General features: G+C 40.0%; 1 protein-coding gene across 1 annotated transcript; it reads left to right on the top strand.

Moving 5' to 3' along the window:
- The first annotated feature begins 104 nt into the window (after positions 1-104).
- Positions 105-20,359, top strand: STIL (STIL centriolar assembly protein). Its single transcript, XM_074597250.1, has 16 exons — positions 105-444; positions 1,550-1,657; positions 2,856-2,971; positions 3,082-3,269; positions 4,271-4,518; positions 5,318-5,401; positions 5,525-5,611; positions 7,277-7,424; positions 8,588-8,697; positions 9,534-9,648; positions 10,473-11,531; positions 12,738-12,903; positions 13,667-13,892; positions 15,851-16,043; positions 16,656-16,906; positions 18,805-20,359. Exons 1-16 carry the CDS (start codon positions 413-415, stop codon positions 19,631-19,633), a joined length of 3,960 nt encoding a protein of 1,319 aa, XP_074453351.1. The 5' UTR covers positions 105-412; the 3' UTR covers positions 19,634-20,359.
- The last annotated feature ends 681 nt before the right edge of the window (positions 20,360-21,040 follow it).

Below are 21,040 nucleotides of genomic sequence, written 5' to 3'. Positions count from 1 at the left end.
TTCCCCACCACCACCACCACAGCGCACCCATTGGGTCGGAGCAGGCAGCGGGGGCGGGATCGAGGCCGGTTGTGCCTTCTGATTGGCCGGCGGCCGTCGGCCGCGGGGAACGAGGCGGGGGGTCGGTGGTGAGCTGAGGAAGGCGCCGGAGCGGGGCGGGACGCTGTGGAGCGGGTCGTGTCCCGCCGCGGCGGGAGGCGAGGCGGTTCCTGGTGCCTCCCGGCGGTCGTTAGGCCTTGGGGAAGGGGTGGTACTGTCCGCTCCCCTCCTCCCTTGAGGACGCCGGCAGACCCCCTCCAGGTGGCCGGCTGAGGGAGGGGCTGTGGCGGGCAGGCCCTGCGCCTGGGCGCTGCCTCAGGCTGGTGCCCTCCGGCAGGGAGAAGAGGAGGGGGCAGAGCTGCGGCCACCCCTCATGGACCCCCTTCTGCCCGGCTCGGATCTGAGGTACCCCGTTGGGGAAACGCCCCTGGGAGGGTCTGGTGTACCCTCGGTAGCGAGGGGAGGGTCGGGGGGGAGGTGATGCATCGCCCGCCGGCCCGTCGGGGCACAGGCTGGGGCCGATGCCGCTCTGCCAGTGCGGCTCTGGCTATAAAGAGCTGTGGGGTTGTGTTTATGATCCCTGCTTGCCAAAACCGAGTGAAAACTGCGGCTTTAAAAAAAGTTTCCCCTTTCACAAGCCTTAATTAGGACTTACTTGGATGGGCGTTTAGCTTTTAATGGCAATCAATTAACTGTCGCTGGGAACACGAGAGGTTGGTGAGTTTCTTACAGGACCACCTTAAAAATACGGAAAGTTCTTTCCTGGCAACTTAAGGAAATACAAAGAAAGCACCTTGCTAAAGTTTGAGGCTCCAAATACCTCCAAAGGAAGTTCTTGTTTATTTGTTAAAAAGCGGTGAGATATTTGGCAAATGACGTGGACTGTCAAATGTTTTGTATTTTTCTTAGTATACTTGGTTTAGGCAATTCTTAAAAAATGTAATCCTGCTTGTGTAAACAAGTTTACATACTAATTTCTTCATGCCTCTGAAGTCTAATTGCAAATTTTGCACTATATTGTCTGACTTAAGTCAAGGCTTTATTTCAGAAGTCTTCAAAACTTAAGAGGATTGAATGCTGACTTTAAAAAGTGACTGAAACAGGGCTCGTGGAAGCTGATCTAAAGTTAAGTTTGCTAAATCACGAATTCTGTGTGCCATGGGAATGTCTAATGATTGATAACTTTTTCCTTTCCTACAATATACCCAGAGCAGGTTTTTCTTGAGCTTTATCTGCAGACTTTTATTTTGGCCTACACATCTTCCAAGATTACATGAAGGAACTGTCAGGTGGAAAAAGAAAGTTTTGTGTTGACTCTGTAGTTCATATCCTTGACAATTTCATACGACAAAGTTTCTGCTTCTTTGGCCTGGAATTGAAAAAAAAATACCAACAGTTTATGTATCCTCTTATTTTTCTTACAACGTTACTCCTTTGTTCCTTCTTATAAATGCTGTTTAAAGTAATGAGCTTAATCAATTTTCCTTTCTTATCTCTATGCTCTTCCCAGATTTGTTTCTGAAAGGATGGTCCCTTTCAGTTTCCCTCTGGCGAAGTGCGCGCTTTGGGACCCAGTCCCTATGGGTGATGTCATTGGCTCACACATCACCTATTACAGGTATGGATAACCTGTTCTAAGCAGCCAAAGGTTAAAATAAATTAAGATTTATATGATTCCAGGCCTCATTTTATCTTTAGAGTCTAGTGTTAAGAGAAGGTTGAGGGGGGACCTGATTAATGTTTACAAGTATCTAAAGGGTGGGTTTAAGGAGGACGGAGCCAGGCTCTTTTCAATGGTTCCCAGCGACAGGACAAGGGGCAATGGGCGCAAGCTAGAACATAGGAAGTTCCGTTCAAATACATGGAAAAACTTCTTTACAGTGAGGGTGACAGAGCACTGGAACAGGCTGCCCAGGGAGGTTGTGGAGTCCCCTTCTCTGGAGATTTTCAAGACCCGCCTGGATGCAGCCCTGAGGGATGTGCTTTAGGCAATCCTGCTCTAGCAGGGGAGTTGGACTAGATGATCTCTAGAGGTCCCTTCCAACTCTGAAGGTTCCGTGATTCCATGTATGACAAAGCACAAAGGAAAAAAAAGCAACCGGTGTGTTCATTGTAAGCGTATAGGGATTTTCATTGGAAAGATTTGAGAGTTTCCCTTTCTGTGGTGTATCACAGTCAAGTGGGTTGGAGGTGCCTCCGTCTAAAGTAACTTACAGTCCCATTCAGTTTTCTTCCCATATGGAAAAGTGTAAAAGTAATTGCATACTTGTAGTTTTCTTTAATGTGTTTTTCTTTGTCTCTAAATATTTACAAAGAAAAAAATATTTTTTATAAACTGGATACAGATAGAGTGCTTCAAGTAAAACTTAAAACTAAGTCTTTTGCTTGCTTCAGGAATGTGGATTAAAATGCAAAAAAGTTCTGATGTTTTTTTGTTTAGAATGAGTCTGGAGGCAAATCTGAAGCACTTGTGAATTTCTAGGGCAGGGTGTTCTAAGCCTGACTTGTAAAACAAATGGAGGGTAAAAATTGATCCTTATTACTTAACTGGGTAGTTATTCTATTGATGTTATAAAAATCTTACTGTAGTTATTAAAGCAAGTATATGCGCAAGTATATGCGTACGTGTGCATGTAAGTGTGGACAGCCCTTATATACAGCTCAGAGGGGCCTCCACTGGCTCTTTGGAGGCTCTTTCTGTATATTTTCTTTTTAAAGGACAAAAAATGTGGAAGCTATTGGAATATAATGAATACTTTTTTAAAAAAGCATTAAAAATAACCTAGGCCTTAAACTTGCTTATTGTCTCCTTTTAGAAACCCAAAGTTATCTATGATGGAGAAAACCTTGCGACTTGCCTATCGCCATGCTAAGCAGAATGAAAAGAAATTATTATCCTGTTTTTTACTTGGAACTCTTGCGGTAGATGAAGGTAACTTTAAACATCAGGGTGACAGAAAATGTTGTTTGGTTGGTTGAGTAAGCCATTATCAAGGAGCCTGAGTTGTGCTTGGATTCTAACTTTATTTATTTATTTTAAAGCTGGGGAAGGCATAATGCTAACAATAGACCGCTTTGATCCTGGTCGAGAAGTTGCTGGTGGATCGGGCAAAATTCCAACTGCGTCTCTTCCTGGAGACTTTTTGATTCCATGTACAGTTAGTACCTGGGGACCTTCTTCAGATAATATTATAGTGCACAGTGCTGAAGATATCAGCTTGGCTTTCAAGGTAAGCAGCCCTTGGCAACTTTTGGGTCTCTTAAACAATAAATTGTCTTCTAGGCAGGACATTGAACTATGCACAGGGCTTGATTTCCAGCCGCCATTGATTTCAAACACAGCAAAGCTGTGGCTGAAGTAAGACTCTTGGTTAGTTGGTTATCTGAAATGAGCTGATCGAGCATCATGGAAAAATATATCAGAAACTGTTAAAGTCAGTTAGCCTTCGCAGGTGTTTAAGGATCACACAGTCTTTAATCTCGGACTAAAATCTTGCTGTCTGACCAAAGTTTTTTAGCTGGTCTGACCACCAAACCCAGCATGACAACAGTGATTGCAATTAACTTACTTCAACAAGAAAAAACAGCTTTTTCTTTCAAATCTATCACAAATTATTTGCAGTATTTATGCAATTGTTGATTAAAAAGTAGTACTAAGCAAGTGACTTGCAAGAAAGCATGTAAAGTCTATGTAGGTTAGCAGTTATAGCTGAAATGTATGTCTGTTGCTTTTGTGCTCTGCTGTAGTAGAGTAATCTAGTAAATACACCTTCTGTTCCTGGAAATGTTTGCCTGTAGTATTTGTGTGTATTTTGTAATAAAAATAATGCTTACTTCATGTATAAACTTTCTCATCACGATATATCTAGATGTTAAAATACAAATTTCTTGAATGCATGTAAAAAAACTTTGGTAGATCACCTTGAGCCTTCTAGTTGCTTGTCATTTTATTAATTTTTATACAATTTAAGTAACCCCAAGTTTTTGAATACATCACAAAGCAATGCTAAGATATGCACAGCTTAATTTCAAGTGTATTTTACATTATTGATTATATTCAGTACTGCCATGAACTTTGGAGACCTGGGTTAACAGCTTTTTTTACAGTGTGTGCTGCAACAGTAGCTGTGATGAGTGATCTGAGTTCCTAGTGTAATACAACTTGAATCATGGTAGTCATATGAAGACAATTTTTGTGTATTTAACTTTTTTCTTTTTCCCTTACTTCTAGGGTCTGCAGCACAGTCTGTGCAGTAAAGAATCACTGGATCTTTCTAAACTGCTCACTGTTAGAGCTCACATTGTTTTCACAGAAAACCTGGATAATCTACATTTTAATTTTTACTGGGCTTCTATTACCGCAGCAAATATCTTGGAATACACCCCCGTGAAGTCTGTCCCGATTATTCCCACGGCCCTAGCAAGAAATTTGAATAGCCCTATGAATATTGCACAAGTTCAAGGAACTTATAAATGTGGGTGAGTGAAGCGTTATGCTAAAGCGATTAAAGTTGCCTGGCAGTTTGTTGCATTTCCTAAAGCAGGTAGGAAGGCGAGATCTCAACCAGTGCTTTGCTTTTTAGTAAAATAACGGTCATAAAAATAACAACTTCTTGGACTTGGAAGAATTTAAAACATTATTAACGAGAAACAGGAAATGGAGTAGGGCAAAAATAGTAACTGGTTTAGCAGGTATAGTTTTTGCTTTTGACTTCAGTAGAAGGATCTTCCTACTGGGGCAGGGACACACAACTCTAGTTAACATAATAAATATAAAGAGCATCCAGCTTTTTAAACAATATCAGTGCTGGCTCAAGAATGAAAATCAGGTGAATGGGAATCAAAGCTTTTTCTGCTAATCATGCTTATAAGATGGAATTGTGAAATCATCATTCTGACTGATAGCTAATTTAGTAGGATGAACTAAGGGTCAAACAGAGAAATAATTTGAAGCAAGTGAATGTCATTTTATTTGGACCTTGTGAATGCATCCCTGAAAGTTACTCTTCAAATTTAACATGACTTGCAATACTGGACGACTTGTGACTACCATAATAGTAAGCAAATATGGTCTTTGATAATTCCTTCATACACAGGGAGAGGATGAAAAGCTGAGGAACTGCTGTTAGTGTGGAGGAAGAATGGTTTTCATTTTTTTTTTTTCCCAAACTTGTTTCTTACAGTATTTTCTAAACTTGTATTTGTCTCTTAATGATTTTTCTGAAAGACTTGACTTCCAAAATGCTAAAAAAAACCCCCAACTTCTGCTTTGTTTCAGCTACCTTACTATGGACCAGACACGAAAATTGCTTTTGCTGCTTGAGTCTGATCCCAAGGCTTATACTTTGCCATTAGTTGGAGTGTAAGTGTTTGGCTCTGTTTGTACAGATTAATACACATACTGATTGAGATGTATTTGAGGGATTTCATAGTGGAAACTTGGTAATGGAACTGGCTCTAATTGGATATTTCTTCTTACTTTTAGTTGGCTGAGTGGAGTTACTCATATCTGTAGTCCTCAAGTCTGGGCCTGTTGCTTGCGATATTTATTCAGTTCTTCAATTCAAGAAAGGCAAGTCACTTCCATCTACAAAACATAGAAGCTATTGGCTGCCTAAAAATGCATTCCGCAGAAATGCGTGGCTACATGGGCTCCATTCAAACATATTTGAGGGAATTCTGTGATTTATATAAGAGGTGGGGCTGTCTGTTTTAGTCGTTCTTTCTGGTTTTGGCTTCTCTCTCACAAATTTTCTATGACTGAAGTGTTAGAAAGCTGGCCTGATATCTCAAAGGCAGAAGAGGGTAAATATTAATATCATTAAGGTCACTGCATTTTAGTTTAAATAAGGACAAGCAAGCAGAACATGCTAGTTTAAACAGTGGTGGGGTTTTGGTTTTGAATTTTTTTATGGGTGTTTTCGTTGACATAGGCTTTCTCCCTGATTGCATCTGACCGACATATTGCATCGTATTGATTTAAAGCTAAAATACTGTCTTGTTGTGACTTCCTGCTGAATATTCTGTTTTCATAGCTTTTGCATTCTGATTTATTTTTTTTTATTGTGGTGTTAGTAGATAATAATTCCTCATTCTCTACATCTTTTCACTTGTAACATTTGCTAAGTTCTATTTATATGAAAGCTGGGAGGGAGTTCAGGTGTTTATAGTTTAAAACTATTCTTCAGATAAATGAAACTTTAAAATATGCTGTATGCATAACAATTTCTTCTGCTCGACCACACTTCCTTTTAAATTATGAAATAAAACCACATTTGGTGAACAGATGTGTCTGTAATTACAGAATAGGCTTTTTTCCCTTAATGATTTAAATATGCCCAAATACAGATAAGAGCCCAATTAGATTATTAGATAGGCAAGTTAGATGCTTGACTCTCATTAACTTTCACCGATTCCATCTTGGAAGTGGATTAGGCAGATTTGATGAACCATGCAAACAGAATTAACCTCTGCAGACTAACCGCTTAATCTGTGCATCATACAATTTTAACTCTTAAATTGTAAGTATAATTTTAAAGTTGTATGTGAATGTGTTTTTCAAGCATCTTTCTAGTGCTTTCTTTATCACATATCCTACTCTAAAAAAACCCCAACAACAAACAAACAACACCCCACTCTCTCCTCCCCAAACAAGCGCATTACGAACGCTATAAAAAGAAAAATTGTTCTGAAAGTAGTGCTAACTTCTTCTGGAAATGCACGTTATTTTCATGATCCTGATCTTTTGTGTTAAATCTTGACTGTTGTTACTCACTGTTCTTAACCTGTAGAAAAAACTTCAATATCATTTTTCTTCTTCAAAAAAAAAATCTGTTTGCTAGTGAGCATTTTTGGAATACTTAGGAATAACTGGAACACTGAGTGTCTTTATAATACCTCTCCAACTGAATTATCAAAAAACTACAATATCATTTTTACAGATGTTTTCTTCTATGGTATGATTGAAGTCTTCCTGGAATTCATTTAAAGTACTAAGTGATCCTAAAGGTTTGAACTAGAAAGTAAATTAATTATTCCAATTTCTCTACTTTGCTTTGATTCTTGCATGTGGCATCAGCCATAAGTCCATCTGCTTAGTACCACTCAAAATGCAGTGATTCACCAGTTTGCTAAACTGTGTGGTACTTTGCTCAGTATATTGAGAAAGTAGAGGCCTTCTTCCTGTTTCTTAATTTTTTTTTTAAGATGTGTTTGGGTTTTTTTTTTTCTATTCTAGGGTTTTTTCGGAATCTGGGAGTTTTCTTATTGTGCTTTATTCATTGACACACAAGGAGCCAGAATTTTATGAGTGCGTTCCATGCAGTGGACAGACTGAACTAGGGTTTCAGATATTAACTTGCAATGAAACAGTACACCTCTTCAAAGTAAGTGGCTTGGTCTCCTACTACATCATGGTACTTTAAAGTACTTACACTGTAAGTACTTTAAGGAGGAGTCACTATAATGTGACCCAAATGGAACTGCAGTGTTTGAAAATTATGTAGCTCTATAAAGCTACCTTTTTACAGCGATTACTGTAAATTCAGAGTTTGTCTCTCGATTTGAGAGATGACCTCCAAAGTCAGCAACTGCTTGCTTTTCTAATAGCATTAAGAATCTGTCTTTTAAAATGTAGTGTGCTGTGTTGGACTTGGTTAGTGCTCCTTCTTACTAGTGACCTTTTGGCTTTATGAGCAGAGAGTCTGATTTCCTAAAGCGTTTGTTAGTCTGGTATGCTCTGTGCATGCAGGACACATCTGACAACTGCTTGGGTGGTGCATATCAGTGCTTTCTGGAGAGCAAAGCTAGGTAATTTGTGCTTTGCTTGAAGTTGAATGCAAAAGGGAATTCAGTGGTTACTAATCTGCAGATCTCTTGCTGTGCTACAGTACCAAAGCGGGAACAATTTTATCTTTGTGCAGGGTAACTCTTTGAAAGATGAGTTTCATCTTTGATGATACAGTGTCTGGGAGATAACTAATAAGGTTTGAGGAAATTGTAGGAAATCTCAGTTTCTTATGTGTTTTCCTAGACTTGTGCAGAACCTGAAGTTGAATTGTTAACTCTGCTTGATACGTGCTTCTGTGCTCTGGTAGAGAAGCAGCTAGTGTAACGTGTGTCCTGTTTCCAACTAAATTTCTCGGTTCTGGGGTGCCTTCCACCTTTAGCCTAGGTAGAGCTTGGCTTTCTGAAGATGACAAAGCTCTTAGTAACAGAGGCTCACTTCGGTTGTCTCCAGAACTTGCAGTTGCTGTTTCCTATAGTGGTGAAGGCTTGTGGAAGAGTGTCTAAGCAGTTGCAGCAAGGAAGCATCTGCTTGTGGCTATAATTAGGCCAACTACTTTAGAGTACCAGGGGGAGCAGTGTTAAACAGGAAGGGAAGTTGCCTGCCTCCTTGTAGTGGTGAAAGAATTGAGAATTGAAAGTAGAGGACAAGCAGCAAATAATTAGATATAAACCTCCTTAAAGTGATTTCTCTGGGAGTAGTACCTCAGTGATTAAAAGTTGAAAGTTTCATGCTTCACAAATACAGAAAATTTCATTCCAGAATGTCGAACCTTCAGACAAGAACCCTATCCACTTTGAGTTGAGTGCAGAAAACCAAAATGCAGAAACTGAGTTCTTCAGCAGAGTTTGCAAGACGCTTCCTATGAGAAGGTAAATCTTTCAGATGTCATTTATACGCAGAAGTTAAATATTTCTTGGATGAAGTTTTTCTGACTTCTGCTGTGCCAGTTGTCAGTTTAGCTGTGCATACAGTGATCCTCTCACGTTAAAATCTGTGTATGTGCTTTTGTTTATTCCTCGACTTAATAGTCTTCAAGTAAGACAGTCAAGCTGACCATATTCCAAGAGAAACTACTTGTAGTTCTACTCTTGATACTGGTGGTTGTAATTTATACAGTGGATGGTTCTAAAAAGGCTTCCTTACTGATGGAGTCTAGTTCACTGTATTAAGCTTTCTGTGAGATCTGTCCTTTGAAGCAAATCTCTAATTGAAATCTACTTAAGTTGGTGAAAATTCCTTTTTCCTTCTGACTTTTCAGAACTGCGAGACCTGGATAGGTTGAAACTTAGAGATATTTAAGAGCTTGACGTATCCATCAATTTTTTTATCTATGACTATAAGATGGCCTTTATTTTCCTTTAAGCAAAGTTACAGTCTTTACTGTAGCACTCTCTATCTTTCTACTATAAATCAGTGCTTTACTGTTAGAACGACACTTGAAAGGTGTGTATGTCTGAGGGTGTTGGGAGGGAGGGTTCGTATCTTCTTGCCCAAAAGCAGCATTTGCATTTTCACTGTCTGATCTTAGAACTGCTTGCTGTGTGATCTCCCTAGCTAACCGGGGAGGAGATGTACAGCAACTGCTTCTTGAAAAAATGATGCTGATATTGCACTGTAGATGACACAGTGAAAAACATGAAGATTCATGTTACTGCTGCCAAATCTGACAAGCAAAAGTTTTTAGTTTGATTTATGTTGGTTTTAGTCCTTCCCAAGGCTGCTCACCCAGGAAGTTGTCAGCAAGTGATCACGACTCTGGTGTAGAAGAGGAAGATTTATCCCCCAGACCAATTCCAAGTCCTCACCCAGTGAGTCAACAGGTAACTAAGTAAATAATTGTTCTAGGCATCTCAGATGTGACACTTAGAGCAGCAAAACTCATTGTAAGGGGACTGGAGAGTATAAAGCTTCTGTCTCAAAGTGCTAGCAAGGGAAGACAGAACTGAAGAAATAGACCAAGAGTTGCAACTCCTGCTGCAGTTAACCTGCTTTTTTTCCAGGATTATAGGCACTTTAGTTCCTGTATACGCTAGGATTTGGGTATAGGGGTAGTAGGTTCTACTTTGGGAGTGTTGATACCATTAAATGGAAGAGCTGTGGTATCTGAGGCAAAGATAGAGGCAGCAAACTCTTTCTTTCGCGTTTCCAGGTAAATGAAGTCAAGATCTTCTGGTCTGTCCTTTTTTACTGAATCATATACAAATATAATGAAATAACAGCCCTCATACAGCATACATCTAGAAGGATGTGACAGTTTTGGATTATAAAATGTTTTCTGTTGCACGTCTCTACTGGGTCCAAGAGTAGTAAGACGGAACATGTAGCCCACTTCTTGAGGGGGAAAAGATCCGTACTCTGAAATACGCTCTGGGATGACATGGAGCATTCATTTGGTAGACATGGGTGTTTATGCCATATGAAAGCAATTTTGTCTTCTAAGAATGATCCTAGAGATCTTGCTGCTTTTTCTATATCTGGATTCTCCAAACTTTAGAAAAGTATTCAATGTGTAGTTGGTTTGGAGCTGGTAATGGTCATATACTGATTTTAAATGAAAACATTTTCTTTGAAATTCTTCATGTGAAGAGCTGAAAGACAGAATTTTAAAATGATCTTAAACTTGTTTGTGTAATTGTCCCTTCAGGTTACCAGGATCTTTCCTTCAGTTCCTGAACTGTCACTTGTTTTGGATGGGAGTTTCATAGAATCAGGACAATCATCTACACCTATGGGGACTTCAAATGCTAAAAGCCTACCCTCAGCGCTACATCAGCCTAATAAAAAGAAAGGGTGCTTGGGATCTACGTATTACCCCACCCAGCACTCTGAAGACAAGCAAAACTTTTCTGCTAATATGGGAGATCCCTCTTTGAGGCAATTACCGAACCATTTAAACCAGAAAATTCCAACTTCAAGGCCTTCCAGAGGAAAGCAAGCTCAACTACAGCAACAGTTGCACTGTAAGAAACTGTGCCCTCAATCAAGAAAAAGTTCTGGATCTTCTTCTCCTTCAACCCCCTGTGGTGGGCCTTCCCCGGATACATCTGTGCATCATCCCAGAAAGCCACCAGAAAGACTTGGATTAAATCCCGATGGAGTGGCACAGCAGGGGGAGCATCCAATTAGAAGAACATCGATACCCATTTCCAAGCAGCTTCCTGCTGTTACGCAGCCAGTCCTCTACACCTCTGCTTTTTCACCACAGAGCTGCAGAAGACCACCAGAACTGCAGATGCCGGTTCAAGTGCCACCTTGCTGTCCAGCCAGTGCATGCAACTGTCAGTTTCCTGCTTCCCTCCAATACAATCCAATAAACTCGTGGCAAGGAATTGGTAAAATGAGCCCCAAACATGGAGTGGAAATCCAATCAGAGATGGTTCAACACAATCTGTGTGCCGTGCTCCATCAAAATATCGTTTGTCCAAATATTTGCTGCAATCCAGGATATACCACAAGCAGCCCTATAAATGTGAGATGTCATGGGAAAATGGGGAACTCTTGTCTTGACAATAGCTTATCGCCTGGAATAAGGCTGCCTTCAAGTGCAAGCCCCTCTAGTCCGCAGTTTTGTGCAGCCCACTCACCGTGCTTGCATGTGCCTACTTCTAAAGCAGGATCAGATAATGGAATGATGGGATTATCTCCAGATGCATACCGGGTTCTTACAGAACAAGATAGACAACTCAAATTACTTCAAGCTCAGGTTTGTGGAAATGGCAGCTTTCTGCTCTGCCCTCTTAGTGATTATGCTTTGATAGTTCCCCTGCCAAAGGAATTAAATTAACTGTTGTCTGTCCTTGTTGGAACAAGAGAGCCTGTCATAGGAGCTGCAGTTTGGGGATGGAGGGGGCGTCCTGATTAGCTCTGCTAATTGGTGTCCCTTAAATGAAAACTATTTGACTCTTGCCTAATTAAATTTTGCATTTATTTTTATTGTATTTCTATAACGTGGTTTCCCTTTTAGCAGGCTGTTTTACAATGCAAACAGATATGCTTTCTGTATAAATGCTTTCCTATATACATATATATATGTATGTTTGCATATGTAAAAAAACTTACTGCATGGGCTGGAAACTTTGGAATTATTTTAAGCATACAGGTGAAGCACAGAAGGTTCGTGTGTGTTGCTTTGCCCGCATTCAAGCCTGCAGCTTCCTGAGCTGTTGAGGCTGTTGCCTTGAAAACTTCATCTGGCCCTGTATTTTGCAGGGTATGATTTGGGGCTGAAGAGCCAGAGTTTAAATATTGCTGCTGGTGATGAATGATAAGAATAGGAAGGTTGCTCGCAATACATATTTTTCCTGCTTAAACTGTAAAATTACAACTGAAGTATACCTTAGATATAGTTCTCAAAGCGTGGTTTGTGCATGAGAGAGGGAAACCTCACCTTATTGCAGAAATGCTGCCTTCCCTGTTATGATATTTCCCTATGAGCTGTGAACTAATCGGTGAACAGGGTGGATGCAAATACTGGAGTGAAGATTGCCTGGGCAACCTTAATTTTATCATTTAAGTGCTTGTAATTAATACAAAGTTGGTTTAGCATGGTGTAGGGACAGTTGGCATATAAATGCTTGACTGGTAAGTCGGTAATAGGCTTTGTATATGAATGAAAGGGACAGAGAATACTTCCAACAAGTGTAGTGCAAATAGGCTTTACTCAAGTTGTCTTGGTGTAGCTCTGCCAGCGTGCTTAAAACCTCTTCTTTGCTAGCTCTGCCAACATCAGAATTGGTGGATTGATTTATGCTGCGTGCACTGCTGAGAACTGGAAGGTTATCAGACTTCTGTGGCAATGCAGCCTGGATTTGAATCCAGACCTTTGAGGAGTCTAATTTAGTAATTCGCTTTTGCCAATTGTACTTTATATTTTATTGTATGAATTATAACTTTCTGATAACCGTTACAGATCCAACGCTTATTGGAAGCACAGGCTCGTCAGGCTTGTTCCTCTGAAGCAGCTGCAGCTAGCCATGCTCTGCAGCCAGAAAAGCAAGGGGAGGTTGTTTCTATGGAAACACAGCCCTTGCTGGGTTCTCACTCAAGGAAAAGTGTGAGCATTGCTGTGAGCACAGGTAATGCTTTAAAAAGAGACTGGCATCGCTTTTTCTGGATGTTTCTTTGATTTGTTTGGGCATGGAGGGAATGTTTTGCAGAAATGCTGAACATAGGCAAACGTGCACGTAGATACCAAAAAAAGCTAAGTTCTCCAGGTGTTGTTTGCAAGTTTAGGCTGGAGCTACTTTTGTCTTTGGGATGCAATGGCAGTGATTGCCATCACTGGAAGAAGTATTTTTCCAATAGCTTTAGCAAGGTCTTCTATTTTTAAATTGTGCCTTATGGAAAGAAAAAATCCCCATCTTTTCTTGAATGAATACACTGTTTTGAAAAGTAATACCTTCTGTCCCATCTGGTGTTCTATTAAATATATTATTGATGGGTTTTGCAAGCCGTGCATTTACATGCATGGAGAGGAGACTGTATTTGCTTTAATTTTAGCAAGTTAGGCAGCTGTGTCTGTAAAGTTACATATTAATGTATTGGTTCCTGTAAAATCCATGGAAATATTGTGGTTAGTCTGGAGGAAATTTTGAAACTGGCTCAAGGTCAGTGCATTAGTATGCTTTAATACAACCATTTATTTTCATCAAGTATGCTGTGGAAGAAACTAGGACTTGAGTGATGTTTTGGCAACTCTTATCTGTTGTAAACCCTAAATAACTTTTAAAGTGGTGAAAAAAAAAATGAATGTGAGGAAATGATTCCTCTAGCTTTACAAAGCCAAAGGGTCTCAGAAGTTAGTAATGACTTTCCTTAAACGAGTAAATTCTCTTCTAGGTGCTAGCTTATTTTGGAATACAACCTCGGAAAAACAAGATGACTCCATACCACAAGGGAAAAAAGAGGATGAAGAGATTTCTAAGGAAGACATAAGTATTTCAATTAATGCTGAACAAGATGCAAGTAATACAAGCATTGCTTCTTCCTTAAAGGTGGTTGACATGCCCAGCTTTGTAGACAGTATTCATCTTGTGGAAGAAGGAACTAATCAGAACACTCTCCAGTAAGTGACCAGAAATATCTTGTGTTCACAGAATAAGCTGAACTGCCTTTATTAAGTTATACTTTCATAATTTTTTTTTCCAGGAATTCTAAATAGTCACCTGACTTCACTTGTTGTGTTCCTTCCCGTCTTTGTTTTTTAATTATGCCTCGGATTGTACAGCTCATGGAAACAGTTGCCTTTAGAGTCTGCATTTATCAGTCATGCACGTTTAGCTAGCTCACCTATCAGCAGCAGCTGATGGCAAAAGCCTTTAACTTGGAAAAGCATGTACAGGGCTGGCAGCATTCCCTTCCTTACCTTAAATCCTGAGGGAGAAAGTGGACGCTGATGTAGTCGGTTGTTTTCCTACAGTGGCTTTTCCTTGTCAGCATTCAGAGCCCTTTCAATTCTGAGGGGCCAAGGATGAGGGGTTTACAATTATACGACTTCCCTGAATTCCTCTGCATTTTACACCAACTACTTTGTGTAGTGAATGCAGGTACAACTTCACTGCTGCTAATTCAATTGTTTTTAAGCTCAGGTTCTTTATAGTGCAATGACTAATCTCAGACTAATTTGGGAAGTGATTTAAAAATATTTTTAATTATCTATATAGGTGTTATTTTTACACCGGGGATAGCTCAACAGTTTAGCGCTTTTAATGATCTAATATTCTCTAGGTATGAAAAGCCAAAGGAGGACAAATACCCTTCCAGTTAAATTAGGTTTCTAAAATCATCATATTGGAAAAGATTATGATAATTAAGCTATAACTTAAATATTCATAGTCCTTTATTAAAGTATTATCTGCAAACATTTGTTGCTACCATAAGTGTTACTGATTCAAATCTGCCTTTTGAACATTGTACTTTAGAGAGATGCCATCTTGAGGTTCTCTTCAACTTGGATTCATAAACCTGTAAAATTGCTGTATAAGTATCTTACAGTAAGAATGTAGAGCATCACCTAGATTTCTTTGAGGAGGAGGGGAACATTTTGGGGAATGATGAATAATTGCTAGTGTAACAGTAACTGATAACCTACATTGACTATCTAGTATGTCACGTGATTTAAATCTTATCGCTTTCAACACAGGCAATTGATCAGTTGAGTTCTGAAATTCCCTTATCTTCCACTTGTCTCCTGAGGAGGAACAGGGAAGGGGAGGAGGGTCACTTAAGGAACTCCTTGGGATGATAGTACTATTGATATGTCTGGTCTCAAAAGGTTTATGCGACACACGCACCAGCTGGCTGAAGGGGATGCAGAGCATTGCGTTGTAACTCATTCTAGAATATTAAAGCTTTTTATCTGGAAACCTCAGGATAGATTATGGTTCCTCTTTCACACCTGCTATTGAGAAATATTTCAACTAGGTGTTTGTTCTCAGTTCACGATACTCAGGGTGCATTATGAATGTGTGTACTTGTAGTGGTGTCTTTGAGAAGTTTTTAAAGTGTTCTTAAACTACCAGAGGAATCTTGTTATTAGTTACTCACCTTGGTGAAAGCGCCTTTTTGAATAAGTCATGTTTCAGAACATATGAAAGAAACTTAGTCCTAAAGGCTTTTAAGTGTCCATGAAAATGCTGAAAACGTAAGACAAATTCCAGATTCTTAATAACTTCGATTTCGTCTGCTTTAAGGTTAAGTCGTAGAGTGCCATTGAGTTTTGACTAGTCCAGACCAGAGAAGCCATTGCCATTTTCAAATCATCATTTGAAAAACTAGTCAGGCTGTTGTAGTTTCACACTGCGAGGTGTATTTCCTCAGTCCTCAAATGACTTCCGAAAGAAAAAGACTGCAGAAAGGAGCAAAGCCTCAAGGAGTAGACAAACCAAGAAATGTTAGGATCTGTTTCCAGTACTCGGATTTTTCTCCTCTTTTGATGTTCATGAAAAGATAAGGCACATGTAGTTGTACTTGTGCTTTTTCTGTTTCAAGGAAACATCTAGCTATCTCCATGTTCTCTTTCAGAAATGGAAACGTTTCCCAAGCACTTGTTCGTGGTTCATCCTTGGAAGAAAGTATTAGTGTGTCTTTACAGAAAGAACCAACAGAGGGAGCCAGCAACCATGTGGCGGTAACAAGTGAGCAAAGCTCGGAGCCACCCGCTTCGTTGCTGCCTCGACATCCGTCAGAGGATCAGAAGCTTTACCAGGACTTACTGGTAATTCGTTTAAATTTGATATTCTGCACTGAATGCAACAGTGAAAACGGCACACTGCTGTAGTTATGGTGTGGTATTGGCATGGATGAAAATTGCCTGTGGTTTTCAAGTTCACATGTTGTGCTCTACAGAAAAGTTTGAAGTTTGTGGTTTTTCATTTTTTTAAGGTGTAAGTGGTTATTCTGTGCTTCACTATTCCATGCATACATGGAGTACTGTCTAATAAGTAATTCTTTAGTTCAAAGATAATGTCAGTTGATAACTTCCCAAATTAGTGCCCTTTAAAATAGCACAGCATTTTACCTTCAAGTCCCTTAAAGGGCAGATACTTTAATCTTGAAGAATATCAGTATGTGATGTGGTTAAATTCAGACAGACTCTTACAGAAAGCTTGAAATGTAAGATATTCCAGTGTTTGACTACACTGCTGTGAGTTTACGTGATTGCATCTGAACTGAATCTGAATTTGGCTTCTTTGTCAGAATAAGCTGTTAACCCGTCTAGTTGTATTATAAGTTGCATAAGAGTAAACCAGGATTTTCATCTTCGACAACTCCTGCATGTCATGGTGTTTTTGTCCATGTGGTCTCTCCTCACTCCCTTTTTCTATAGGGCCAAGTAAACCACCTCTTAAAGTCCTCAGAAGAGCAAGATCCCTTGCCTGTAAAATCAGGAATTGTTAATGGCGATGGCCCTAAGTATCAGGATGTTGATAGAACAGAAACGGCTTCAGAGACTGACACGGGAGTGGTGGATAAAGAGAGTGTGATTAGTGCTACGCTCAAACAACTGAGGAGTCTTGGAGTGACAATTGACTCGCCTGGCAAAAAGAAGAAAAATACACACAAAGTGGAGAATGCCAGGTAAAATACTGGTTGTTTTGAGTAGTAATTTGTAGATCCAACCAAAAAATGAAGATTGTCTCAATAAGCAAAGAGAAGGGACTGTATTCGCTGCCACTGGGGATTTGTTTGGCAACTTGATCCACATTTTCTGCAAAGATGAAACACTGGCTCATGCTATGGGTATTTCAGATAGGTTTAAGAGCTCTGCTAGCAAAACGCAGATTATTTAAATATAACACAAGTAGCTCTAGCTGTTAGAGCATCTGGTGATTCTTAAAGTATTGTGCATGCAGTAGCACACCATTCCCTAGAATAATAACGAAACTGCTTGAGTGATTTGAATCCTTTGGGCTATGTCAAAGTATTCCAGAGAAACACTGGACTCGGGAGGCTGAACATTAAGCAGCTATATATTTTTTCACTGCTTCTTAACCCTTGTCTTGCACTTTACCAGTACAAGTGAAATTGTTATTGTGGCTTTGATACGTAATCAAAACTGGTTCTGTCCTAATTGCTTGTTATTTTGAGCGCTTTGACTTGAAACAGGGTGGCTGGGGAGGGAAACAGCCTTGAAACAGAAGGAGGAGCAGAAGTAATTTCTGAAGAAGGTGTTTGAGGCACAAGAATTTACTTATGTAGCTGCTTAGGCATAGGCTGACTGTCTGGTACAGCTTCATTTTCATCCTAATTGTCATCTTGATACTAGTATATAACTGTTAGATAAACAAAAAAAAAAATCTAACCGTCTTCTAATTAATGTTGTCTTCAGCTGTGTATCAAAAGCTGTTTCCTAACCATACAGTTTCTAAGCTCTTTTCTCTCCTTTTCACTTGAATTTTATCAGGCATTTTTCTGGAATTTCTGGACTACCTTCCTGGCTGGAGAGTCTGTCGGTGTTCTTTTAGTGTCAATAATATGCTAATAAGTGAACCCATAAGACAAAATCGGAATTCTTGGGAATTTTATTTTTTTCCAACTTGGGGAGCGGGGTGGGATTCTTCCTTCTGCCACATTCCTGACTGATAAATAATTCTGAGAAAAGGTCTACACCTCAATAGAGAAGGAAACAACAGTGCAACTCCGTAGCATAATTGGTGGTTGTTCATCTGAGCCAGGAGTTTACTCTCTCTGGGCAAACTTCAGAATCTGTGCTCAGTGAAATAGGAAGACTCTTAACCCTCAACACAAGGAGTTTGGGTTTTTGAACTAGCATATGATGCTTGTACTAAATGCAGTGGTTTATAACCACTACCAGTGTACCAGAGCTTGTCCTTTCAGTCTTTAAACTAAACACCTAATGTATACAAGAAACTGGTGTACCAAGCAACAGAAAGAATGAGCATTTCCCTTACTGAAGGATGCCTTCAGAAAGTAGAACCTTCCAGGCTTCTGGAAACAGATTCTATGTCAGAGTTTCTGTAAAAAGCCTGGATGGAATTGGCATGCATTGGGGAAGAGATGTTCTTGGTCTCTGTCATCAGGCTTGTATCTTCTATCTAGATAATAAATTTTGGGTTGGATGGCAGCATCTAGAGTCTTAGGATCAGACACATTAATGTCACATTTACTGGTGAGAACAGACCGAGAGCTCAAACCTGCTTTAAAAGCAAAACCAGCTCTGAAACCTGCTAGAGGCAGGCTCCTCTTCATACGAGGGTTGTGGTTAGCATTGAATGAGAAGGGAGTACCATCAATTCTCTAACACGGCGTTTGGATACTGTTGGTGTGAGTAGCTGGAGAGCTGCTTTTTAGTATGTGTGGAACGTATGACCTCGGCACTGGTCAGCCTGACCGAGCTGTGGTGTTCAGAAGGAAGGAGAAATTGGTACAGCGAGCAAAATTAAATGATCAGATTATATGGTGAAATGTGGACTTTTCCTGTAATGCTAAACTAACTTCTTGATGCTTTATTTCAGCATTTTAGCGTGCATAAATCCTGAAGCAGTGGTTCCTGGACTAAATTATATGTCGTTTGCCAATGTCAGCATGTGTGGCTTAACTCCTAATGTTGTTGATCTGAGCATGGAAGCAAACGCTATAGCACTCAAGTATCTCAGTGAAAATCAGTTATCCCGACTTTCTCTCAGCCGTTCCGGCCAAAATCCTCCTGCAGATTTCTGTTTGCAAGACCTGTTGCATACAAATACGGACAAGAGCATGGTGGGTCTTAGCTTAATTTCACCAAACAATATGTCTTTTGCAACCAAGAAGTACATGAAGCGGTATGGGCTGATTCAGGGCAATGACAGTAGCGAAGACGAAGAGGAACTGCAGGTTCAAGATGGCAATTCTGGCATTGTCAAAAATGAAAGAGTGCTGGACAAAAACTGTACCCCTGTGTTGGATGGCTTCAACCACTGGACTGAATTATCCAAAAGAATTGATGGAAGACTTCCTGTTCATCTAAAAAGTCACAGCAGAGAGTTGACTACTAATGCTTCTCCAACAGAATTAAACAGCCCCGTATTAAGAAATATTACAAATGAAAGTTTTCCTCCCAGAGCAGATCAAGCAGATGACAACTCAGTTCAGATTTTAAAGGAGTTAAAATCAAAACCGAAATTGTTACCTGGGAGGGTTGAATTCACTGAACAACCTGGCAGGAAAGACGAAGGAGATATTCAGGTCTTCCCTGGAAATCTGCATACTCCAGCCCTTGAAAGATTAAACCAGTCGAACAGCATGAATTCTGTTGGCACCATTCTTGATGTGAAACAACTCAGGCAGTTGCCAAAGTTGTTCTGAACATCCTCTGGGATGGCTGGCAACCACTGTTCCAAATCTGAGAGGGACCTCTCCATAAAAGACTCCAGGAAACCAGAGATTAAGTTCTCTTTGAGGAGGTTACTCCTCTGTCGTACTGACGTAAAACTTGCAGAACTGAGTTTTCAGCCCAGGTCAGGAACAACCACCTCCAAGTGCCTGGTTGAGTCAGTGCTGAGCAGCAGTGAAGTGTGTGTGCACTTTTGTTTACAGTTAGACGTGATTTTAAAGTATCTAAAAGGTGAATCAACTTGAACCCAAGATGTACTTTTAGTATACTTTTAACAATGATGCTTATTTAAGTGTTCTTCTTTTGACTTTTTTTTTTAAAACACTGACTTTTACACGTTTGTGCCAACTGTGAGCCATGGATACTGTGTGTGGCAGAGCAGGGGTAACAGCTAAAGCACTAATTTCTAGAAATTTGCTGAAATGGTTGTATTACTGGGGGGGGGTTGTGTCTGGTGGGAAGGGAAATACAACTGTGGCTTTACTTTGCATAAAATTATTTTCAATTCAGCCAAAATGGCACATATAACTTTCTGTATCATGAACTCTCAGAATGAAATTGGAAAAACTAGCACTTTTAAAACTTTTGTCATTTTTTTCTTTTTTTTTTTTTAATTCTGAATGAATGTTTTCTATTTATTTAAGAAGTACATTTTGCTCATAAAGGTCAAAGATTACATTAAAAACAAAATAATCTTCAGTTGTCTGATGTAGCCTTTATTTAAAACACTTGCCACCTCCCAGCCATTGTTTAGAATGGCTAACTGGAAGTGTGAGGGTGTCACTTGCTACTGAACTCTTCAAGAATTACAGTATTGGGTAGTGGGGTAAGCAAAAATAATTGATTTTTAGTTTGTTCTGTATTAACATAAAATATTCTGTGATGAAGCACTACAGTCTGTTAAAGAAAGAGCCCTTTTCGATCACTCTGTGATGATAATATTCCAGAAGTTGAGGAATTCAGGTACTTACTAAGGATTCCATTTCTCTTAAGGGTTTGATTTTTTTGGTTAATTTCTAGGTGTAGCAGGTATTTTTGAGGTGATGTGTGTTAGTGACCCAGTAACCCACGGGTGCTGGGAACCCCAGGTGCCCAGTGGTGGCTGGGACAGCTGTGGCTGCCTCTGGTGAGTAGGTCTGAGGCCAGGGCTGAGCGAGCGTGGTGGCCCTGGTGTCACACACCTCTCCTGACCTCTTGGTCTTGGAAATGAGGCAGCAGTGCTGGAAGCGGCAGTTCATTCCCATTCCCACCATTCCTGACCGGAGGATGGTGCGGAATGACGGTTGAGCCATCTGTTTTCTCGCTGGCTGTAGCGCATCAACATGCTTTAATGGGAGTTTGAACAAACTTTGTTTTAATGATGGCATTGTCCCAACAGA

The sequence above is a fragment of the Larus michahellis genome, chromosome 8, assembly GCF_964199755.1.
Source record: "Larus michahellis chromosome 8, bLarMic1.1, whole genome shotgun sequence".
Classification (NCBI taxonomy): Eukaryota; Metazoa; Chordata; class Aves; order Charadriiformes; family Laridae; genus Larus; species Larus michahellis.
The sequence above is the reverse complement of the archived record's forward strand: the minus strand, read 5'-3'. Positions and strand labels throughout refer to the sequence as shown.